Source organism: Haemaphysalis longicornis, unplaced genomic scaffold, assembly GCF_048455015.1.
Source record: "Haemaphysalis longicornis isolate Haplotype H1 unplaced genomic scaffold, Haemaphysalis longicornis Haplotype H1 scaffold_12, whole genome shotgun sequence".
Classification (NCBI taxonomy): domain Eukaryota; kingdom Metazoa; phylum Arthropoda; class Arachnida; order Ixodida; family Ixodidae; genus Haemaphysalis; species Haemaphysalis longicornis.
The window spans coordinates 23,625,996-23,651,875 of record NW_027526225.1 but is presented as its reverse complement, the minus strand read 5'-3'; the positions used below and the strand labels follow the sequence as shown (position 1 = coordinate 23,651,875).

Below are 25,880 nucleotides of genomic sequence, written 5' to 3'. Positions count from 1 at the left end.
AACAGTTTCTTGGACACCGGTCAAACTTATGAAAAAAGAAGGGGGCACACGTCGAAAAATGAATGGTTTTTGCGTTTCGGCCGGAGGACCGGCCTTCCGGTCGAAACGTTAAAAACCGTTCCTTTTTCGACGTGTGTCCCCTTTTTTCATATATATATATATATATACAGAAAGAAAGAAATGCCGGCAGTCTACAACACCAAAGAAGGCATAGGGGAATGGTTAGACTATTTTTTTTACCGTTAGTGACGTTACATTTTTTTTAATAATTACGTGAGAAAGAAAGAAAGAAAAACTCGCGCCCAGAGTGGGGACCGAACCCACGCCTTTCGATTAGATCTCGAATGCCTTACCAATTCGGCTATCTGGGCGACAGTGTTCTCCTTCACTTTCTGGGGTATTTATATTTACTACAACTGTATCTGACGCTTGAGGGTGGTAGCCCTCATATATATATATATTTATATATATATATATATATATATATATATATAGAAATGAGGACTGCCAGTAAAAATGTCAAGGAAAGCAGAAGGGAGAATGCGGTCGGTCATTTTAACATCGTCGACATAGATGCAGATTTTCGTGCCAGAAAGAAACTGGAGAAAAAATGCCCACCGGGTGGGATCCAAACCCACGGCCTCCGGAATACGCGTCTGGTGCGATAACCACTACGCTGCCGGCGGGGCAGTTCTCGCCCCACCCCGCCGATGGCGTAGTGGTCCTTGCACAAAATCCCACCCGGCGGGGATTTCGGGTCCCACCTGGCGGGCATTTTTTCTCCATTTTCTTTCTGTCTCAAAAATCTTCATGTGTTTAGACGGAGGATTATAAACTTACCAGCCGCATTCTTCCCTTTGATTTCCTCGGCATTTGTAACTGCCAGCCCTTATTTGTGTATAGCCAGGAAACTTTTCTCTTATATGTATGTATATATATATATATGCATAAGGTAAGTAGAGACAGAGACACCCGAGCCCGAGAAAAACATTACATAATAAAAGTTTACTGACGTTTCAGGAAGAGGACTTCCTTTCTTCAGAGTACAGAATAAGTTGGTTTCAGGGTTATATATATATATATATATTGTTACGGGGATAAGCAGGCGAGTAAGAGGCGAAGTGGGGTTTATTCACAGTAATGGCGGTGGTTCACCGGAGAGCGTGCAGCCAACATCGATTCCGCCCGAAAGAAGCGCTTCGTTCCCTTCTTCATCGGCCGTGCAGCTGGCGGGGAGGATTTGCCCGTACAGTGAAGCAGTCCTGACATTTTGTGTAACATTTCCCCCTCCGCAGACGAAACCCCCTGGGAGAGTCATTCAGCAGCGCGCGGGTTGTATGTTTTAAGGCGTGCAACATGTACAAGCTGAGTCTTGCTTGCCCGGCGTCCGGTCGCAGTGAGACGGGAAATGACGTAGGTGACATCGCTGACACGATCCACAACAACAAATGGGCCAGTGTAACGGGACAAAAACTTCGTACACAAACCGCGTTTCCTTAGCGGTGTCCATAGCAACACCAGGTCACCTTTACAAAATGCAATACTGCGGTGGCGAGCGTCGTATCGGTCCTTAGAACGGCGCTGTGAGGACAGTGTACGTAGACGGGCTAATTGGCGGGATTCTTCAGCCAGGCAAAGGGTCTTGGCAATGGATGCCTCGTTGTGCAAGGAAAATGGTAGAATGGTGTCGATAGGCGTCCTAGCTGACCGGGCATAGACGAGGTAGAAGGGACTGTAGCCGGTGGTTTCGTGCTGGGCGGTGTTGTAAGCGTAGGTGATGAATGGTAGTATTTCATCCCAGTTTCTATGGTCGGAGGAGATGTACATCGAGATCATGTTGATGAGTGTGCGATTCGTGCGTTCCACCAATCCGTTCGTCTGTGGATGGTACGGGGTAGCATGCCGGAACTGCGAAGTACAAAGCCGGAGTAATTCCTCCACAACATCCGCAATAAATTGGCGGCCACGATCACTGATAAGCACACGAGGGGCGCCGTGTCGAAGAATAAGGGCATGCAGCAGGAATACAGACACAGAGGTTGCTGAAGCAGTTGGAACAGCTGCGGTTTCCGCATAACGCGTCAGATGGTCAACACAGACGATAATCCAGCGGTTGCCGCCAGGCGTTCGTGGAAGTGGGCCTACAAGGTCAACCCCAACCTGCTCGAAAGGAGCAGTGGGTGGTTGCACGGGATGAAGAAGACCGGCAGGTATGGCGGCAGGACGCTTGTGACGCTGGCATTCTGTACAGGTGGCGACGTATTTTTCAGTCGTGCGCCGCATGTTGGGCCAGTAAAAGCGCTCTTGGGCGCGGTGTAATGTCCTAGCGTAACCAAGGTGTCCAGACATCAAATCATCGTGCATAGCGCGCAGTACGCAAGAGCGCAGACTCTCTGGTACAACCAAAAGAAACCGCGCACCAGATGCTCCGTAGTTTGCCTTGTAAAGCAGGCCGTCCCGAAGAGAAAAGCGATTAGAAGGGGCGGATGCACGAGCGCAGGTGAAGAATGGGGCCAGCTTGGGATCGTTCTGTTGCTCTCGTCGAAAGGTTTCCACGTTGGGAAATTCCTCAGATAGTGGCGCGAGGTAGTCGTCGAAATTGTCCGTGTCGCACGCAGTCGTTGAAAGTGGTAGCCGGGAAAGGCAATCAGCGTCGGTGTGACGGCGGCCGCTTTTGTAGGATATAACGAAGTCGTATTCTTGGAGTCTGAGAGACCAGCGGGCGAGTCGCCCGGATGGATCACGTAGTCCAACCAACCAACACAGAGAATGATGATCCGTGACAATCGTAAAAGGACGTCCGTAAATGTAAGGGCGAAACTTCTGCACAGCGAAGATAACCGCCAAACATTCCTGCTCGGTCACAGTATAGTTTCTTTCTGACTTGCTGAGTGTGCGGCTGGCATAGGCGATGACATGTTGGGCCCCGTGATGCCTCTGCACGAGTACTGCTCCGAGGCCGATGCTGCTGGCATCCGTATGCACTTCCGTCGAAGCCGATGGGTCGAAGTGGCGAAGTATCGGGCCAGAAGTGAGCAAAAACTTAAGTTGGGAAAATGAGTCCTCGCACTCTGGCGTCCAGTTGAAAGGCACATTCTTGTGCAAAAGATAGGACAGAGGAGCAGCCAGCTCTGCAAATTTAGGCACGAAGCGGCGGAAATAGGAGCATAGCCCCAAGAAACTTCGAAGGTCACGCACAGACTGGGGCGGCTTGAAATGGCTGACGGCTGCGATCTTCTCCGGGTCAGGCCTAACGCCATGTTTGTCAACTAGATGGCCCAAAACTAGTGCTTGGCGTTCACCGAAGTGGCACTTTTTCGAATTCAACACAAGACCGGCCTTTCCTAGGCAGTTCAGGACAGTGTCAAGGCGTGTGTTATGCTCTTCAAAAGTACGGCCGAAAATTACCACATCGTCGAGGTAGCACAAGCAAATCTCCCACTTCAAGCCTCGCAGAATTGTGTCCATGAACCTCTCAAATGTAGCAGGAGCATTACAGAGGCCGAACGGCATGACGTTGAATTCGAAGAGTCCGTCGGGGGTAACAAAAGCCGTTTTCTCTTTGTGGTCTGGATCCATCGGAATTTGCCAGTAACCAGATCTTAGGTCGACTGACGAAAAATACGAAGCAGAGTGCAGGCAGTCGATGACGTCGTCTATTCGTGGTAGTGGGTAGACGTCCTTCTTTGTGATTGCGTTCAGGCGCCTGTAGTCAACACAAAATCGCCAAGAGCCATCCTTCTTCTTTACAAGAATCACCGGTGCTGCCCACGGACTGGCTGATTCCTGCACAACACCCTTTTGCAGCATTTCGTTGACCTGGTCGGCAATAATCCTTCTCTCGCTCGGAGAAACCCGGTAAGGCTTCTGTCGCACTGGCCGGGAGGTTCCGGTATCGATGGTGTGTCGCGAGCGGCACGACGGAATGTCGATCTTGGCGTCTCTTTGCGAGAAGTCAAACACCGATGCATGTCTGCAGAGTACACGAGCTAGTGCCTCCCTCTCGGTAGAAGAAAGACCCTTGTTTATCATTTGCAGGAATGGTCCGTCGAGGGTAGCCGAGCTCCCACCAGAATCACAATTTTCTTCGGTCACTGCTGCCAGGGATACTCTCACATCTTTTTCAAACGCCGCTAGTTTCATTCCCCGCGGCAAAACAGTACCAGCCGCTGAGCAGTTAACGGCCCATATAAGACTGCGCCTACCGTTTACCGAAATCAAACAATGCGGTAACAAAACATCTTTCTTGATGCAGTTTGATGCAATGGGCTCAGCTATAGCGCAAAAGGTAGGCTCACCAGCACCGCGGGCCAATACGGGAACAAGAGACGCTGAGCGGGCGGGCAGAAGCGTGTCTTCGGATACAACCAGAACGCGTTCTTCGCAGAGAGAAGGCTCCTCCGCGAGTGCTGAATGGAACATGCTGTTTATGGAGAGCTCGCCCGTCGCACAGTCCACCATAGCGCCACATTCACGGAGGAAGTCGATACCGAGAATAACATCATGTGTGGACCTCGGAAGCACTGCAAATTCAGCCTGTAAGTGTTTCCCGGCTAGGAAAACGTCAACCACACAAATACCGATGGGGCATAATGACTCGCCCCCAACACCTCGAAATATGGCACCACGGTCCCAGCTGAACATCACTTTAGGCCCAATACGCTCCTTAAAAACCCTACTCATAACGGAAACTGTTGCTCCAGTGTCAACTAAAGCCATCGTCTGTACACCATCAATAAACACTTCCACTTTGTTCTTGACCATAAAGACGGGCAGAGGTATGTTTCCTAGAGACTGTCCGGCGACCTCACCCCCATCGGCCGCGCCGGCTAGTTTCCCGGCGGCGGTGACAAGGGGCGCCGCCGAGGCGACGGGGATTGGCGTTGGCGTAGGGGCGGTGGCGTCAAACTCCTGTCGGAGGCGGGAGAGCCGTTGCGGGGACCATTAAGATGCTGGTTGTTGCCAGTGGGTGGAAATGGTGGCGACCAACGGTTAGGGTTATAATTATTACCCCTAGGCCAGGTAAACCGCGGGCCCGCGCTTGATCCAGGGCTGCGACGCCGGCAAAACCGCGAGATATGACCGGCGACCCCACATCGGTAACAAACAGGTGGCTCGCGAGGAGAGTCGAACCGCCCGGATGGGAATTGGCGACTGGAAGGGCTTGAACGCCGATAGTCGTCCGGGTGGTAGGCGTCCTGTGGACGATGGAAACGGCCTCGTGATTGATAGTAGCGATCTCGTGTCGGGCTAGTATACATGTCACCTCGCCGGTCGTCAACGAAGTCGGCCACGTTGACAGATGGTCGTAACGATTCCACGTGCCTCGGAGGTGCCTCGTGCCGTAAGTCGCTGTTGTGAGATGGGGTCCAGGGACGGGCAACGTCACTGTGTCGGAGCAGCTCTTCACGGACTATTTGCCGTATGGTCGACGCAAGGTCGACAGACGAGTTGACGTCCACGCTGGCGACCGTTGTGACGTTGGGTAGTCGACCAAACTTTGGCGTTATCCGACGCATCTTGAGCGCTTCAAACCTGCGACAGTGTTGGATTACGTCAGAGATGGTGTTCAGGTTGTCCTTACTGATGAGAAAATTAAAAACGTCTTCCGCAATGCCCTTAAGTATATGCCCAACTCTGTCGTCCTCCGGCATCCTAGCGTCGACGACCCGGCACAACTTCAGTATCTCCTCTATGTAGGTCGTGCATGTTTCCCCGGGAACTTGCGCTCTCTGAAGGAGTGTCTGCTCGGCTTTCTTCTTTTTCGCTTCCGAATCACCAAAGGCCTTCCTGATTTCCTCGACGAATCCGTCCCATGTGGTCAACTTTTCCTCGTGGTTTTCAAACCACGTCAACGCTGTCTTGTCCAAGGAGAAAACGACGTTCGCAAGCCGGTCCGCAGCGTTCCAGCGGTTGTACTTGCTCACTCGTTCGTAATGGGTGAGCCATTCATCGACATCTTCTTCGGGTTTCCCTTCAAACTTCCGCGGCTCCCGTGGCTGCTGCCAGCCGTTGGGCGGTGTCACCGAAGAGTTGCCTTGAGTCGGAGGGGCCATGTCTTCTCGGACGGGCGAGAGGCCAGCTACGCGACGGCTTCGACGAAGATCCAGTGACGCCGTTGTCCGCTGGGATTACCCCGCTCCTCCACCAAGACTGTTACGGGGATAAGCAGGCGAGTAAGAGGCGAAGTGGGGTTTATTCACAGTAATGGCGGTGGTTCACCGGAGAGCGTGCAGCCAACATCGATTCCGCCCGAAAGAAGCGCTTCGTTCCCTTCTTCATCGGCCGTGCAGCTGGCGGGGAGGATTTGCCCGTACAGTGAAGCAGTCCTGACATTTTGTGTAACAATATATATATATATATATATATATATATATATAAATATATATATATATATATATATATATATATATATATATATATATATATATATATATATATATATATATATATATATATATATATATATATATATATATATATATATATATATATATACAGTCGAACACGGATATATCGAACACGGGTATATCGAATTATTGTCTATATCGAACTCATAAATTATCCCCTTGAAAATGCTGTGTAAAAGTATAGGAATTCGTACGTTTATATCGAACCGTATTTTTCGCGACATTGGGTATATCGAACGCCGCGCGAGCTGGAAGGTGCTCTTCGGTGGTCGCTGCACCCCCGATTGAGGTTGAGGAGCATGTGGAGGAATGCGCGGGCATGGCGAAGACAGGCTCGCGGAACTAATCCCCCCTACCGGAACGTTAGCTGACGGAGCCCGGTATGCTAAATCTCTCTAGGCACACAAGCCCGAACACTCGGAAAATGTGACAGTGCGAGGTAGGGATGCCCCGACTGCGCACGTCCTTTTTTTTTTTTGCGGCTGCGTACGTTCCCCGGCTTGCCGAAAAAGTTTTTTTTCTTCTCTCTCTGGGTCTGTCTTCCCCCGATGTCGTCTCGGGAAAGGGAAGAGGGAACGAAGGTGCTGGCGGCCTCCTTCTTTTACACGTTGCTGCTGTTGCTGCTGTTTGGCGAGTTGTCCCGCACCTTTCGGAGATCACTATTTCTCTCGGAGATGACCATCGCGAGCGCTTTGTTGGAGTCCGTTCAGAGAGCCTTGGAATTGTTATCTTTAAAGTTCTTGTGCGTGCGTGCGCGCTCTTCTTCTTGTGCGTGCGTGTTGTGCATGATGTACGAAGGCGCAGCGTACTGCTGGAATTTTCTAGTTGTGCTGCCTCGAGAAGATCGAGACCAGCGTCTTCAATTTTATTTCCAGGATGAAGAAGCATGCCAAGATCAGCGATTTTTTTTTCACCGAAATAAAGCGTCCTGTTGCGTCGTGAGTGCGGAATTAGTTGTCATTCTTGAATGCGACGATCGGTAAGTGATCGTCTGCCATAGGTGAGGTCTCAGAGCCCATATTTGTTATATAGAATTTTTCATATATCGAACTATTTCGCGATCCCCTTGGAGTTCGATATATCCGTGTTCGACTGTATATATATATATATATATATATATATATATATATATATATATATATATATATATATATATATATATATATATAGGAGTCCTCTCCCTGAAACGTCAGTAAACTTATTTTTATTTTCTAAGTCTTTCTCGTTTGTCTCTGTCTCTACTAACCTTATATTTTTTTCGCGCTCTGTGTGAGTTTTTATCTTTTCAGTCTATATATATATATATTTATATATATATATATATATATATATATATATATATATATATATATATATATATATATATATATATATATATATATATATATATATATACAGAAAATGTAGCAAGGATGACGGCAGGGCAAAGGAAGGGAGAGTTTGTAGAATGCGATCATGGTTGGTGGGCAGCGAAAAAATGAGAGAAGTGTAAGAGGGAAAGCAAAAAAAAAGGATAACAAGAAGTCACAGTCTCGCAGTTCGAGATGAGAAAAAAGAACCAAAAAAGACAAGAAACAGAACGAAAAAAAATTTTACAAGGTAACTCTCTCGTTCCACCGTGGCAATGTGGAAAAAAAAAAAAAAAATATATATATATATATATATATATATATATATATATATATATATATAAAGTGCACAATACGTACTTGCATACATGTACAACTTCACAGCCGCTTACTGTACTATTACCGGCCTGAAGGCTAAGCGCTCGCCTTGCGTCGCTCCGCTCCGCTCCGGCAACGTTGCCGCGTCTTACCCGGCCTGTTTAAGTATCGGTCTACAGTCTGAATATGCGGGCACTCACCAATCAATTTAGCACTTGAGTCCTGGCGTGGAGGTCCTGCACCTCGATACCAACCCGGAGGGATCTGGAATGAAGTAAAAGATCGCAATTGTCGGTTCACTTGGGCCAAGCACGCACACAAAGCAAAACGGGTTCAAGAGCCTGCCGCCAGATGGCGCAAGGCGGCGCGTCAGCGCGCCTTGATGGAACAGCGCCAAATTCAACGCTTGCTTCGTGCGCGCGTGTCCAGGAAGCGGCGGCTTCTAAACACGGGACGCGCATAGTCAGGTTATTCGAGGGGGGCGGTGTGCAGTCACTGACAAATGAAATGCGAACACGAAAATATGAACCGGAACACGCAATGAAAAGTACTGTTCGTGTAGGCCAAATATTGGCGCGCGCTATCGGTATATTTGAAAAGCCACATTGCCCAACTTTGTAACTGTGCTTTAGCCACGCGTCAATTTAACTTGCACGGAAATAAATCACGCTATTTGTGAGTTACGGTTCATATTTTCGTGATCGCGTTTCATTTCTCCATTGTTGTACCTGTGCGCACATACCAAAGAGCAAAAAAAGAAAAATGTTGTTTACAAAATATGGAAAGGGGTGTGTTGTTTAGGGCAGAAGACGATCTATCAATTCTGTAGAAAAAATCGAACAATTTGTAACGTACGCTTTAAAGGACAAGTTCGCAAACCAGTGATAAGTGAGCTTAAAATCGCCGATTATCGCTACATCTCAAGTAACTCTACAACTACGCAAGATGGATAAAAATTTATGATTTCGAATCTGGAAACAGCAGTTATATAGCCAAAGCCGAGATATACGTGAAATCATTATCATAGAATAACACCAATTCTTGGCTTTGGTCATACCGATTTTCAATCCCGAGAACGGAACATTTGCCAGATGATGCGCGTAGTGGCACAGGGCATAGCGGAAGCCCAGAAGGGGACTTTACGCATTGCAGAGAAACATGCTGGGAAAAACATCCTCCCGCTGATATACCGAAACCAAAGGCGACGCGATCATGGAACTTTTATTAGTTGTACTAGTATCTGTACTAATAGTTGTACTAATAATTAGTTGTACTAAATGTATTAACTGCATGTTTAGTTGTACTTTTCATCTCCTTGAATTCATTTAAGAGGTAGCTTAGCCAGATCATTTTGGCAAAATAAGTGTCAACTTGCTTACGTGGGTGAATATCCCTTTTATATACCTTTTTTGTATAACAATTTGATTGTTATTAGCAATATCTGACTTTTCACTGTGTAAAAATTTTTCCTGTCTGTGCTTTTTTAGGATTGTTACTGCTGTTAACCACATTAAGTATACTTTTTGTACGTACTTATTTGTGGGATGTCTGTCCCCGGTATACGACTATGAGACTTCCTAGAGTTATTTATGTTCTGTAATAGCTCAACAGCATCGATAAACTAAAACTGCAACTGAAACTCAAACAATAGTTTTCTCGTACTTCCGGAGGCGTGATTCAATTTGGAAAGTATTATCACGGAGGGGGGCTAAATTCGAAAGCGAAGCCATTTACTGATTAGTAGTAGCAGTAGTAGTACTAGTAGCAGTAGTAATAGTAGTGGCAGAAGTAGAATTACTTTTAATTCGAAAAGATGATTCGTGGTTAACTAGGAAAGAAGAATCCGAATAAAAACTGGAAAGACTGAATCAGCGTACGAGAAAGCAAGAAATGCCACGTCACCTGAAAGGGAAGAAATTCCCCGTGCCAGCCTCCACTTAGGTAACCCTAAAAATCTCCAACAGCTCTAGCAAAACCATGTCAGGCATCGTGCACCCAGGAAACCTCGAATTTTGATTTTGTACACGTTGGCGGCTTAGACAAGGTACGTCCGTGACAAAGAGTGCTCTCAAGCGCTTTGTTCGGCGAGCTCTGGGCATGCAGAACAAAAGGACGGTTACACGCATACCTCGGAAAAAATGGGCGCCACTCACTCACTCACACTCACACAGAAATATATATTTTTTTTCACGCACGCACTCACGCCCGCGCTCACTAGTCGCCCTCACCCCTCACACTCACTCGCACTCACGCGCACTACGCGCCCTCCACAACTCGCACTCACGCTCACCGCTCGCCGTCACCACTCGCACTCACTCGCACTTCACGCCCTCCACTCGGAATCACCCCTCGCACTCACTCGCTCTAGGGCTCACCACTCGTCGTCTCCCCTCGCAAGCTAGTGTGTGGAGCCGACCCTCCATGAGTCATTAAACCGAACAGTATTAGTGCATTACGACGTCAGAAGGCCATGCAAACCATATTCCTATATCAGCAAGCCACCAGAGAATTAATTCTAGGGTTCTCTATAGCAGGAGCTCAGTGAAGACATATTTCCGAAGCTAAAAGCAATCCCGCCATTAACAACCACCACAGCGAGCGGCTCCTGCGACGAAGAGCCAACACGCTGCGAGTACAAGCGCAATAGTGGCGCTCACCGCGGTAAGCCACGCAAATGGCACGAGTAGTGCGAGTGCACTCACGAGTGGTGAGCGGAGCTCCCCGCGAGTTGTTCTCGCACTCGCGGGTGATGAGTGGGGCTTGCCGTGAATGGTGCTCGCACTCGCGAGTGGTGAGCGGGGCTCACTGCGCGTCGGGCTCGCACTCACTCGCATTCACACTCGCCAATCCAAAAACGATGGCGAGGCTCACTCACTGGTGAGTGGTGAGTGAGAGGAGGGTAAGTGCACTCGTCACTGAGCCTACGAACCTATGTACATGTGTGCTCGATTGAAAACAAGAAACCAGGTACACAGGTGCAGTGAAACCGAATTTGCAATTCCCTGATAACGCAGGAAGCTCGGTGTCACCATTCCAGGTGCTAAAATGGCCAAAAAGAAATGATAGCAGAGTGTGAAAAATGTGCCCGTTATGTATTTCTGTGCTTGTCCGTTTTTCGCGCTACGCCAAGCTAGGGAAAGCAGAAAAAATAACGGGGCATCTCCACTAACGAGAAGCCTGCGGAGGCACGGATCATGCCGTGTACATAAGTGTATTCAAAGATTTTAAGTCTCTTTCTTTCCACACAGGGCGCGCTGATTGGGGGCCGGAGAAGCGCCGGTGGGAGGAGCAATTGCGCGTTTGCTGAGGCGGTGGCGCCCTCTCTTGCGTAGAACCAAATTTAAGCAATTAAATGAGACAGGCTGGCCGTAAGTTGTCTTCGTGTTACACGCCGCAGCATGCTAAGAAGTATGCTTTACAGCAGAAAACCAACTTGGAGACGAAACTTAACAAATACATGGTATTAATGCAACTAAATCCTGATTATTCCTGTATTTTAAATTAGTTATATTAAATTAGTTTAAATCTTGTTATTTTATTTTGAACCGGTTTTATGCATTATACACTTGTTTTACGACCATCGTTTGACAACTTGATTACCGTGACGACATGAAACGACGACAGGAGACGCCGACATTCCGAACCCTTAACGTGCTTCGGCAGAAAAATTTGCCTGCCTTCTGCCAACTCCCCCAAAATACGGCCACACACTGATGAAAGCGTGGCACGTGATTTCGGTGACGTAGTTCGGATAACTTTTAGTAGAATGAGCCAAGACCCGCCACGGTAACTCAGTGGCTAAGGCATTGCGCTTTTGAGCCCAATGACGCGGCTTAAACTCCCGGTCCAAGCGGCCGCTTTTCTGATGGAGGCGAAAAGCAAAAATGTTCGCGTGTTCGAGATTTCGGCCCACGTTAATGATCCCCAGGTGGTCAAAACTAATCCGGAGCAATCCACTACGGCGCGCCCGATCGCCTGTGAAGCGTCAGCGCGTTAAGCTTCACAATTAATCAAAGAATGAGCTAAGACGCCTCCGCATAGGGGCGGTACCGTAAGCAGGAGCAGACCACACTGCTTCTAATGTACCAGGGCGTTTTAAGGCGCAGCTTTGTATGCCTCACTGATGGCGACCGTCCCGTCACAAAATGCACTGCAGAAAAGCCAATTTTACACAATGCGTTTGAAAATACGATGATGATGATAACCGAAGGTACATTAAGTGACTCAAGAACAAAACGCTTCCAATGGTTGGAATCGGCATGGTTCCACAGCGCGGTAAGACGACAAACACGAGAAAAAGAAGCAGACAGGACGAGCGCTGGTTCTTTTAAGACGAAAGTGTTTTATTCCGGGACACATACCGAGATTTCACTGTCGTCATATCCGTCACGGAAATGACGCCAGTACAACGAAGCGGCCTGTAAATGGTGCACCCCTGCAAAAGGGTCTTCTTGCGGGGGAGAAACTTTTAGTACTAAAGAGTGCGTTATACTCATGGTTGTTCGTTTGCGGGTTTTATATTTTAACGCAAAAGTGTTTTCTGTTGGGATACCCCAAGATTTCACTGACGTCATATCCGTCCCGGAAATGATGCCAGCCCACCTTTCCCGAAGCTACCCGCCAGCAAGACGTTGTTCGCCAAGCACACCCACAAGACAGCCGCCGACCCGCACATCATGCTTAGCTGCTGATTTCGCTGCACATTTCACGTTCGTGTTTTACCGATTCCTGTGACAGAGGAATGAACCACAGTTTTTTTTTTCTTGTGCATTTCGTCTCAGCGCGCTGTTTCTACACCATGTCTCAATACCCACTCGCCGAACTTTCCATCCTGTCGGAATCTAACATGGGAACTTTGCGCTATGAAGCCGACGTCTATCGATTTCACCATTCCGGCATGGTCAAAGCAGTTTGGATTCCTGGACTTTGACTTTGTTTCTGACTGCACCCTTAATGTAACGTTAAGAGTAGCATGAGAAGCACACCCGCCACGGTAGCTCAGTGGCTAAGACGTTGTGCTGCTGAGCACGAGGACGCGGGCTCGATTCCCGGCCGCAGCGCCCGCTTTTCTGATGAAGGCGAAAAGCAAAAACGCCTGTTTGTACGATATTTCAGCGCACGTTAAAGATCGCCAGGTGGTCAAAATTAATCCGGAGCCCTCCACTACGGCGCGCCTCAACACCTGCGTTGCGTCGGCTCGTTAAAACCTACAATCAGTCAAATCACAGCATGAGAAGCACAATCATGATCACTCTACTCCTCGTAAGGGGCAGTAGCGTGCCCTCCAGCGAAATGAGTGACAAAGCCTCAGAACGGACCAACGAGGTGTCGTCTGCGATCGTCACTAACCTCAAAACAGCGCGTCGAGAATTCTGTCAGCTGTGTTCACGTGTATACGAAGCAACCGTCTACCAGATTATACATTGATGTTTATTTATTCAATTACCTCCAAGGTTGGAGGGAAGTAATTCGCACTGTGGGTACAAGTTCCTATAATTCCTTCTTTTTGACATCTGTTGCAAAGGTTTTGAGAGAGAACGGCGTTAGTCATTGAATGATAATACGTGCAAGTGAAAAATAATCGCAACAGATAAAGTGCGATCGGGTTATATCACACGATACACAGTATAAACCAAGGGACAGTTACAAAAATTACGGGGGATGCTTACAGCTTCCAAAGAATGTGAATGCGAAAGCCTTTGTTGGACGTTCTGTTGATCTGATGTTGAACTTTCTGCTTAACTTTGCGGCCGCGGCCGGCATTACTTCTCGCCATCGCCAGGAGCCTGAACACGTTCTCTGAACGATCGGTACCTGTCCACAATTCAAGCACATCTAAAATCTATTACGTGGCCAATAAATTTATACCTACCGTTATCATATCGTATTTACTCGATCAGTCCTTCTAAAGATTAATTAGCGTTCAATTTCAAGAAATTGCATGGCAACTAAAACACCGTCGCTTTTCGCGTGGGAGAGTGCAGCGAACCAAAATTTGTTACGGTACGTTGCGCAATAATGTTCACTGTTAAAGCATAGCCTCCTATATACCATACTGTGCCTGCTCTATCGCCCCGAAACCCATTGCAGCAGCCCGTTCACTGTGGGGGCGCCAAGTTCCCAGGCTTCTCGATGGCCATGCCTATGCAAACTGCTGTCTCAGGCGGAAGTGAACTTAAACGCACCTCGGCGTCGTCTGCTACACGAAGGCGTCTTCCAGCTACAAAAGTCCGCAAAACGGCGAGCTTCAACTTCATGACCCAGTATTAAAGACCGAGCTTTGTGCGTGGTGTCGCAGAACTACTAAACTGCGTTCAGTGCATTGTTCCCGCCTGCATGGTCGCCCCTTTGGGTTCGCTACGGCAGTTTCCCCGAAAAATGTATACATGACCTCATGGTTGTCACTGCAATAAGAGCCAGTTAACTTTTATTCCCCTGATAAGTGAAAAGTTGATAATTTGATAAGTGAAAAATAATGATTCTTGATTCGGTGTTTAGTGATAATTGAGTCATACTAATTAAATTTTGTTTCAAGAAGTCCAAACAGTTGAGCTCCCCTTTTTTACTTACGAGTCCATTAGGTCTTGTTCTGCGGCTAATATTTTTTACGGTCCCCGAAACGGTACGCGCCCACCGTCCTCCATCCCATCCGTATTTCTCCGTCGCCGCTGATCCACGAAATGTTGCCTTCGCGCATGTAGTACATATATTGACGACGCGGTAATCGGCAATGCCTGGCTGCTGCGCAAAGAATGACGACTTCAAGCTTTAGCTCAAGGCGATGCTCAGTGTTTGAGAGCATAAACACAATAAACATTCAGCATGCACTTAGCTTGTTTCTCTCGCTACTTCTCCCCGGTACATTCATTCTTCCCTCACCAATCACATACCGTATAACCGATCAATAACCAGTGGGTCACAAACCCACTACTAAACTCACCCGTAACATTTCTGGCTGAATCGAGGGAAATGCAAAAAAAAATCTTTTGCGTTATATTATTCACGAAAGAACAAGGTAGCCCGAGAAAGACAATCTCTTTTATAATTACGCTGTTAAGTTCAAGCGTCACCCTAGCTAGATGGTTTTATTTCTGGCCTCGTGAATTTCTATACCTTTTTTGTTCAAACAGGAGTTGCCCGTCAGTGCTAGAGCCAGAGTCGCCTTTATACAACACGTATTTTTTGTTTACAAAGGCAATTTTGTTTACAAAGGCCTTGACAATTTTTTTTTAACCACTCATTGTTGCCAGGTGTGTAGACAAATGGTGACCGTACCCTGGCCAACGCAGGAGACCCTGGGATTAGGGCGCTACCAGAGAGAACGGCGGAATTTCTGGCACTGAGCAGGCACAAGCGTTATAAAGGAGGCTATGGTTAAAGGGACTCTGCAACACTTCCGATAAGCGAGTTCACTTTGTGTAACTCGCCCACAAGCAAGACAATTAAAAGAAAGGTTGGCACTCACTGTAACTCGTACTTGAAATAAAAAACAATACAGATAGGCGTTTTTATTACCTTTACGTATCTTTTCTACTGCAGCGCGAGGCGTAGTCACTAGACCGGTACGCGCGGGCGCATGTTGTGAATAGTAAAAAAAAAATCGCCGGGGCATTTAACTCCGCTTCCGTTCTTTGAATGTGAAAGTATTATGGCTTCGCTTGGAACGGTACGGAGCCACGTGGAAGGCGGGCCCGTTTCGTGTTTTGTCCCCTCTTGGAACCTTCCGTAACATTAAAAGCACCTAGAAAGCCGCGTTGGGTGCGGTGTCGGTGCAGTACAGGGGTTAAGTCACTTGCTTAATAGTCACCCAGCGTCTTCCAGTTGAATTTCTTGCCACGGTTTTTTTAAGACGAAAGTGTTTTATTCCCGGATGCACGAAGATTTAAGTGACGTCATATCCGTCACGGAAGTGACGCCTGTACAACCAAGCAAGCGGCCTGTAAAGGGTGCACCCCAGCGCACGGTGTCTTCTTGCGGGGAAGCAACCGTTAGCACTAAAGAGTACGTTATACTTAGGGATGCTCATTTTCGGGTTTTATATTTTAACACGAAAGTGTTGTCTGCCGGGATACCCCAAGATTTCACAGACGTCATATCCGTCACGGAAATGACGCCAGTACAGCTTTTCCCAAACGACCCGCCAGCAGGACGTCACTCCCCAAGCCCCCCAAAAGAGCCGCCGACCCGCAAATTATGGTGAGGTGCATATTTCGCTGCACATTTCAATTTCGTGTTTTACTGATTCCTACGGCAGAGGAATCAACCACAGTTTTTTTTTTGTCTTTTCTATTTTTATGACGGCGCGCTGGTGTTCATTATCGTCCGCTGCCTACAACGCCGCGTTTGTAGCCTCATGGCACAAATAATACCTGCGCATTAATACTCACTTAGTGTTATGGACGAGCTCCTGTTATACGCAAATGGGAAAAATTAATGGCAAAGATACCTGCCGTTCTCTCCCTCTTACACATGTTGAGCGACCAACAAAATCATCGGTGCCATTTAGGCCTAGAGCAAACACTCGTCGTACCCCAAAATTGGAAATTAAAAGAGCAAAAGGTTTCGACATTTTACAATTATGGCTCCCGCGACGGATTCGTTCATTATCACACAAGTTAAGAACTACGGGCTTCAAATTTGTGAATAAAAAGGGCAAGAAACGGGCATTCTTCCAGTATAATTACCTGTTTACTTTTTTTATTTTAAATCCATACATCCATTTTCAATGTATTTAATTTACCCATTATACCTCGGTGGGACGGGAAGGGTTTCAGTTCATGAGCCCGTTTAATAAAGTATGGGGCCGCTGCCTTGCGGGACCAAATCGTAATGGCAAGCGATTAAACTACCAATATCGGGTCACATTCGCATCTCGTATTACCCCTCCCACCCCTTTTTAAATGATTCTCTTTTTTAATGCCAGGAAAGGTGGAATTTGTTGTGTAACTGATACATCAGTGAAACTCTTTTCGCCAGAGTTTGAATCTTTGTCCAGAATGTCGTAGAGCACAGGTTGTTGGTATTCTGCGAACACGGTGCAGGTTCCTTAAAATCAGAGGATGCGCTTACACAGGCATAAGCACAGCAGGAAATGGAGGGGAATACAGCTGCTACGGCAGAGCATTTAGACTGGTAAAGCATCGAACGCATCGGTTGTGAGTTGTGGACCCTTCCGGGCGCATGATTTTCTGACCGAACATTTGAAAATGTCTATCGGCAGTTCAAACCCAATATCGCAAATCCCTCATGTTGATGATGAAGTCTGTCCGTTTCTTGCCCATGTGAGAACTTGACCTTACGAACAAAACTGGTCATGCACCAAGCCAATCTCTCGGACGTTTTTTTTTGGAGAAAATGAGCAGAAAATAGGAAAATGACCGGTTTCACGGCGGCATTGTGTTTAACGAGAACGCAAACAGCACTAACAGGCAATCATTGAATAAACGGTGGACATAATCTCCGCTGTAGCCGCGATCCGCAGCAAGTAACACGTGGCAAGAAGTTTGAGGCGGCTGCTATTGATATCGCAAGACGAGTCGTGCAGGAGTGCAGAAGGCGAAGTGACAATGTTTTGCCAGGAAATATGTTTCTCGTTTTCACTGTGTATACATACTTCCGTATTTTTCGGCTTCGTGAAGTGCTCGATTGTGCGAGAGTTCCGGCATTCCTTCTTCGACTTCGTAGAAAGCGGGGTCACCGTAATGTCAGGATAAAGAAGTAATTAATCAGGGTGAAGCTACGGGGAGGCAAATTTCGGGGCTCAGGCTGACTTGAAAGACTGGAGGTCCCTTCATGCTGCAGATAACGTCAAATAACGAAAAATGTCAGTTTAAGAAAAATATTACGGCGAGCGTGATGATTATGGAGCACGTGGTGATTATGGTGGTGACAATGACAATGAAATCGGTCATGACGACAATCATGATGACAACGATGATACGAACCCATGCATACCTATTCTTTTGCGGCACCAGCCGTGACAGTAAGCCACCTCCAAGGTGTATCTGTCTCCCGTCGCCATCTGTCTCCCGTCCGCCTCACGGCACTGGATTGTAGCGGGTACACCCAAAACAAGGAGCTGCGGACCAGGTTTTATTCAGTGAAAAACCTCCCCGTCGAGGCCTATCCCCTGCAGTTCAGGACTTCTACCAGACTGACGACGCTTACCTGCTCCACCGGCACATCTGGATCCGTGGTTTCTCACTACGAGGGAGGTCTGCGTCGCCAATTACCAGGACACAGTCCCCACCCGGGCGACGTTGTTAAGAAGAAAGCGTTCACCTTGAATATCCCCCGACATAAAAAAAATTAGCAGTGGCTTAGCTCGGCTATGCCAGGATATACGTAGCGTGAGCTAACGTTCAGCTGGTTATTCTTAGGTTTCCTGGTTGTCTAGGATAAGCTGAGTATCATGCTTACTGCTGCTAAAACGATTTCCAATTTAATCCAATGTAATCCAACCCAATCAAATCAAATACCGTTCAATCCAATCCAATCCGATTCAGTCGCAGCGGGGGCGGCTCCATCGCGCCAGCTGTGCGCCGTGAGACGACACTGCTCCTCGCCCATGCGCAGCACGGCTCTCCAGGAGCCACGCGAAACTGCTGAACCTCGGCCAGTGTAGCTCAGGCTACAAAAGGCCTGTCTTCAAGCAAGCTGCTCGCCTTCAATATCCCGCCACCTGGCAAAAGGCGAAATCGTTACAACGCTCCCTCGCAAAAGCCATCCAGTGCGCCTACAACCTCTATACTCGCAATGCCGCTTCTGCGAGGCTCCGGGCACCCTCTACCATATCATGTGGGGCTGTGATAAGAACCCCCACCTACCCCCCCTGCCTTTCCCCTCCCCTGAGCACTGGGAGAGAGCACTGTCCAGCTCGGACCCTGACGGCCAGCTTTGGCTGGTGCAACGAGCCCAAGAAGCCGGACGGACTCAAGGGGTCCTGGAATGAGGACTCTTCCCCAGGGCTGACAGTTCCAGATACACGTTTATTCCTTCTCCTCCTCCTCCTCTATACTCAGGAATTTTCTTTCAAAACGAAGAACGACGCCAAGCTATCCTGGGTTAACGTGAATTGGGTTCAATAAAGACGGCAGCGCCCGTCCTTTGTGGCCAACGGCGCACCTTTGTACTCACCAGAGAGCCTTGCAAATCAGCTTCGACCTCAGTTCTCTCCAGGTGTCACTTGCAGCTGATCTGTCGCCGAGAGTGAAAGCCTTATCCGCAATATCGTAGCCCTATTCCTCCCTCCTTGTCACAATTCTTTCGCTTTCCTACTTCGACGACGCTGTTCCCGTCATCAAGGAATCGCCCGACCACCTTCGTACCACCCTGAACAAGAACTTTTGTCCCATTGCATCCTCTTCCATTCTTTCACTTTTTCAGCCTTTTCTCGACCCCTCCGCTTTGCTCCTGGCGGCCCACTAGATCTAGGGACCGGTTGTCTCCTAATGAAGAGGTTGTGGCACGACGGCCCAGACTAAGGCTGTCAAGACAACGGCGATTTCGTTCTCTCTCTCTCCCTCTCTCTCAAAAAGAGCAGTTATCACACAAGCGCAGAACGACTAGAGAGTCGCCCCCCATTGAATTGTCAAGTTAAAGGTCCATCTCAGTTGCATCTATTCTGTGCTGAACAATACAACGTACCATCAACAAGTCCATACAGCGCTAGCTGGAAGACAACAGCCCGCTCTCGCCTTCACTCCTACCAAAGCGCTCTGGCAACCGTCACTCACTTCCCATGCTATACGCTTGACAATACTTTCCCACTGAGATTATTTGCTTTGATCAGTGCAACTCTTTCCAAAACCCGGGTAACACTATCCTTCTACAGAAAGTCTCCAATCCAGGCATTTCAGGCCGAGTCGTTTCCTCAGTGGTCGCCCTTGCCGTGTTCTCTTCAATGTATCTCGAGATTTTTCAGTGCCTCCTGGCGTGCCACAGGGCTATGTTCTTAGACCCACGCTTTTGGTTTATTTATGTTAATCACATATGTTCTGTCCTCGCTGAAAGCTTGCTCGTAAAACACACTGGCGACATCACGACTGCAATGCCAATCTTACCCCCAAAATCCTCCACTAACCTATCCCGTTGCTTGTTCGAAAACTTGATTGAGGTTACGAAGGACACACTTTTTAAGGAATACAAACGAACGACGTGGACAGCAAGAGCATCGTATTGACCTTTCCCGGTGCGTGGGTGCAATACTTGACCTGCACCAACAGGATTCTCACTAGCCTCGAAAAAAGCGAAACTATGCACATAAGCCATTGCAAAACTGCCAAGTGCCCGGCCTGCGTCCTCGGAGACATCCTTGCTACGAAGACTGTCCAACCGCCCTTCTGGGTGTAACATTCAGTCCCACTGTTAACTTTTCCGCACATATCACCAGCACAATGGGTTTTGTAACTCGCGTTTCGTATCCCCGTGATCCGGGGGCTTTTAAGCCCCTCTAAACTCACTTGCCCCTGCCGCGCTTCAGCGATAAGTTTCAGGGATGAACTCGGCGGGATTCAGTGCAGTACAACAGGTACCTGTTACATACACATTTTCAGTCATTGCTAGCTCCCACCACCTTATGATGGTCGCCACAATGAGAGAGAGAGAGAGAGAGAGAGAGAGAGAGAGAGAGAGAGAGAGAGAGAGAGAGGGAGAGAGAGAGAGAGAGAGAGAGAGAGAGAGAGAGAGAGAGAGAGAGAGAGAGAGAGAGAGAGAGAGAGAGAGAGAGAGAGAGAGAGAGAGAGAGAGAGAGAGAGAGAGAGAGAGAGAGAGAGGATAAACTTTTAAGGAAACCGAGGAAAGCCTTCAGATAGGCGTACTCATTCCAGGATTCCTTGAGTTCGGGCCGTATCGACAGCCCTTGCGATCAGATGCAGCTATCTTTTGAGGCCGGCGATGGCCAAGGCTGTGGAAAGATGGCGGTTGTGGGGGGGGGGGCACTAAGGTAGATTTGTCGCAGCCAGCCACATCCAAGCTTTCACAGATGATATAGTAATAATCGTTCAGTTTAAATCAAGAGAAGATGCAGAAGAGAAAACAGAGTATTAAAAATAACTAATTACTGGGCTGTAAGCAAAGAAATAACAATAAATAATGACAAACCACAAGCAATGATAATAGGAAAACAGTATGGAACCCATCCACCTATACTCCAAATAGGTTCAACCAGAATAAGAACACTCAACGAAATGAAGTTACTCGGTGTAATAATAGATAATAAGTTGACATTTTTACCTCATCTAAAATATCTAAAAGAAAAAATAGCTAACGTAACATACAACCTGAACAGGACGCTAAACGACGAGAAGAGTTCAAAAAAAGAATTAGTGCTAGTTAGTATAAGAGAGGCATGGAAAGAATCCTTACCTACGCAGCACGGGTGTGGTACACTCGGAAGGTAACTATTTTAAGGAAACTACAGGCGATCCAAAGATTACCGTTACTAACGATAACGAAAGCTTTCAATACAACATCAAACCTGTCCTTAAACATTATGGCGAAAAACCCGCCATTGTATTTAACAATTGAAAAAGAAATTGAACAATATGGAGTACTAAATGAGGGCAAAACATTTTCATGTGACGACAAGCTATACACAAGTAATCAAATCATGAAAAAATACGATCTCTGGACAGATCACCCAGCTAATAAAAGCGGTATTATAATCACTCCCACAGAAGAAATAGTAGACTACCGTATATATACCGATGGTTCAAAGACGGAAAAAGACGTAGGGGCGAGCGTTTGTAATATTTAACAATAGCCACCAAATAGTAAGAGCGGAAAAATTTAAGCTTCCAGAATGCAGTTCCAACGACGAAGCTGAACTAATAGCCATTAAAAAGGCAATAGAATTTATAATAACATACAAAGCAAACAATAACCATCAACTATTTACCGTAGTTGGTCGGTACTCCAAGCACTAAGAAACCCACTTAACACAAATCCAATAATTAACGAATTAAAACTAGTCCTTAGAGATAATGCAGCGGTAAGTATAAAACTCAGTTATGTAAAAGCACACAGCTCCTCAATAGGAAACAACTTTGCGGATGAATTGGCGAAAGAAGCCGCAAGAAACGGAGAACCAACTTTTGTCCCAATAACAAAATCATTAATTTCGAAACATTCATATACAAAGTTAAACCAGGAGTGGAATAAGGTGTGGTTATAAAGGATGCAAAACAAGTTATACTTATAGTTGGATTAAGAACGTAATTCTTATTCCGGACCACTTTCCTACAAACTTCTATTCTTCCCAAGCCCTGACAGGGCATGGTAGATTCACGTTTTATTTTTCAAGATTCAGAATAACGCAGGTATCTATTGCTATAGAGAACTTTGATCATTATCTAACAGAAAGCCCACTTTTATTGAATAAAAGGAAAAGACTCGTTAAACAACTAGGAGAGCATTTAGAGAATAGAAAACCGGAAATAATTAAGAAAGAAAAAACAAGATTAATTTTAGAAGAGATGGTTTAAAAAGTTAACGAATTCATTCTACAAGCATAAGAATAGACCAAACATAACAGAACACCAACATGATCAATCACGAAAATATAAAAGATGGGATATGATACGGGGATGGAGCAGAAACGCCATGTTGGTGAGGCTTCCTCCGCCCACACCTCCAGTCATTCCCTTCTAACACCGTAACAACACAAGGAAACCAAGCAGAACACCAACAACAACACATAATCACAAATCATCAGGCGTAATAGATCAATATCCCCGGTCAAGTCAGGTCACGAACAAATCATGAAGAACAAGATCAACAAGCTAAGATGAAAGAATCAAGTAAAGTTCATGAACAAGAACAAACAAGACAAGACGTCTACTAAGGATCCAAGTCGACAGTGAAGATCAATTTTTAGAACAAAGTGTCCTTAACGTTTAGTGTTTGTTATTTTTCTTTCAATACTTGTAGAGTTTTCTGTTTTTTCGTTTCAAACAATGAAATTTTTCTTGGAAACAAAAGCCCGCTGATAGTTTTGCCCGTTCCTGGGCGGTGGTCGCTGATGGTAGATCTATCTTCTCTTCCCCATTACCCCATTCTTTTCCTGCCCCAACCACCTTTCTACCACTACCTCAACCCATATTTCTAACCCCTCCCGTTCCTTTTCTTTCCCTGCGAAACATATGTGGTGCAGGCTGGGAACCTCTTTCTCTCTCGCACTCACTCACCCACCCATTATGTCCCTGGTTCTACACAAAGGCGGAGCGGTGAAAACTCCAAGAGTGGCTGCTTTGCGCGAGCTGATATGACATCATGGTTCTCGAAAGAGCGAACTATCGACAGGGACAAAAAAAAATTTCCCCCGCATTTCCCCGAGGGGAAGAATGTGAAAGTGCGAATGCACGAGTTGAATTTGCGCGGTTCGGTAATGTTCGCGAAAGAGAGATCTCCCACACACACACACAACTACAAAGAAAGAAAGATGCATTTATTCACAGACACCTATTTGTGTTGTCGTTGTACGTGATTGCTAGAGCGGATCTCAGCTTTGAAATTTCGTGTCAGTACTCCTTTAAGCGGGTGCATTAGCCCTTCTCACGCCCGATTCCTGGCCAATCCCCCACGTGGGTATGTGCCATGTCAGCAGGAACAACAACAAGAATGAGCCATGGGGACGCGGCCAGGCAGCGCGCGCGCCCATCTCCCCCCGTTGCCAAGGAAGACGAGGAGCGCGCGCACCCGCAGCTGTTGCTATGTGGACGGACGGCGGACGCTTCAGGCTCGCTTAAGAAGTGCATTCGCACTTAAAAAAAAAGACGTTGGCGCAGCTTGCGCTACCGGTGCAGGGCTGGAGGAACAGCAGGGATTGGGGCCGACCTAGCTTCTCCCCACACTGATAGCGTATCAGAGGAGATAGGGAGCAGAAAGAGCAAGCGTATGCACGTTCCTCGCACGGCGAGTGGCAACCCAGGACTGCCTCCCCTGACATTAATGGCCCCCAAGACGTCGTTGTCGCCGCCCACCAAGTCAAGCCTGCTTACGTAGCGTCCCTCCGACCCACCCAGGGCTTACTCTTCTCAACGATCCGCCTCGGAATTCCGCCTCCGGTTCTACGATGGGTAGCCCTGTAGCGGCCGGCGTGCCACGGGTCCGCCGCTTCGAAGACGACGACGGCGACGAAGGCGGGAGCTCCTCACGTGGCGCACGCTGGGTGACACCGGACGCTCCTCACGCGACGCACGCTCAGCTTTTTTTTTTTTTTTTGCTAAAGCCACTCAGCGAAGCTCGTGCAGGGCGCCTGGAGGGATGTGTCCACTACGTGTGGGGAGGGATATGTGTGGGGAGGGATATGTCCTCGACGGGACAACCTACAGTGCTGCGCGATTTCTCGGTACGTGGCTAGAGGAAGCCCTCAAGTGGCCCACCCTGCGGCACAGGGGTGATGTCGCGGGAGTCTATCTGTACACTCTGTAGTGTACTTGGTAGTTCCACTGACAGCACTGGCCTTTCTTCTGCGGTCCGGCAGAGGAGGCGGACAGGACAACCTGAGCTTCAGTGCATGCGTGCGTGCGTGCGATCATTCGTCTCTCTCTCTCTCTCTCTCTCTCTCTCTCTCTCTCTCTCTCTCTCTCCTCTCTCTCTCTCTCTCTCTCTCTCTCCACACACACAGATAGATAGAGAGAGAGAGAGAGAGAGAGAGAGAGAGAGACTAGCATGCATCACATACTCTGGATGGCTGAATAGCAGGTGCTCCAGCGCACGGGCTTCACTCAGCATTTCTGTCTAGCCCGGCGAGCCATCCGGAGGCAACGTTATCTCTACAGCGAATATTATTATTATTATTATTATTATTATTATTATTATTATTATTATTATTATTATTATCTTCTTTTTATGGGTATAATCTATCTCCGTCATGTTCATTGAGTATTTGCATGTGTATTTTCAATTTTTCACGTGCCTTCAACGTTTTGCTGGCAGAGTGTCATGGCTTCTAACACTAGGCTTCCCTTTTTTTTTTGCTGTTTTGCTTTCTGGGATCTCTGTAACTATTTTTACTTTATTGTTTCTGTCATACATATGGTTTTCTGTGTTGTGTTGCCTTGATTTTAGTTTGTTTTTATGAATGTTTGTATATGGTGTACAAGTACCAAGACCCTAGGGTTGTTCCTGGGCACCGAAAATAACGGTTGATTGATTGATTGATTGATTCATTATTATGTAACCCCTATAGTATTCCTTGAGTCATGTGACATTATTGTCGTCCTTTCGTTTGTACGCGTGCCAGAACTTAGACCTCCCAGTTGATCCGTCCCACTGTAATTTTATTTATTTATTTATTTATTTATTTATTTATTTATTTATTTGTTTGTTTATTTATTTATTTATTTATTTATTTATTTATTTATTTATTTATTTATTTATTTATTTATTTATTTATTTATTTATTTGTTTATTTGTTTATTTATTTATTTATTCCAGTCACGCTGTTTGGTCAATTGCAATGGGAACTTTTTCTATGTCGTCAAATATCAGACAAATATGGATAGAATAATACCCCCCTCTCCTTCACTCTAGCGGACAGCGGAGTAAAGCACGGAAGAGTTGAAGACAGCACTTAGGTTTGTTATAAGGTGGCAGTTAACAGCCCGGATTACACCACAGCTATGTATTTCATGCAACTCCCTTGAGTGTAAACGTACAGATCGAAGTGTATGAATTTTCTTCAGCCAATCCCCCTTGAGTGGTAAAGATTTTAAACTTATTTTTCACCCCTAGCCCTTTTCTTCCGGAGGTGGTCACGGAGGTTGAGCGATGACGTCATCACTCGACGAAACTCCAACCG

General features: G+C 47.0%; 2 protein-coding genes across 4 annotated transcripts in view; both read right to left on the bottom strand.

Annotated features, from left to right (window-relative positions):
- The window catches only part of LOC144162493 (uncharacterized), a 520,233-nt gene that overhangs the window by 253,213 nt on the left and 241,140 nt on the right, over positions 1-25,880 (bottom strand). For all 3 annotated transcript variants that reach the window (XM_077693052.1, XM_077693053.1, XM_077693054.1), the window contains one exon: positions 8,278-8,341. The gene's annotated coding sequence lies outside the window, so the exon portion shown is untranslated. The remainder of the gene's footprint in view (positions 1-8,277; positions 8,342-25,880) is intronic.
- LOC144161890 (uncharacterized) lies at positions 3,178-6,337 on the bottom strand. The gene has a single exon (XM_077692452.1). The coding sequence runs from the start codon at positions 6,054-6,056 to the stop codon at positions 4,830-4,832; it is 1,227 nt and encodes a 408-aa protein (XP_077548578.1). The 5' UTR covers positions 6,057-6,337; the 3' UTR covers positions 3,178-4,829.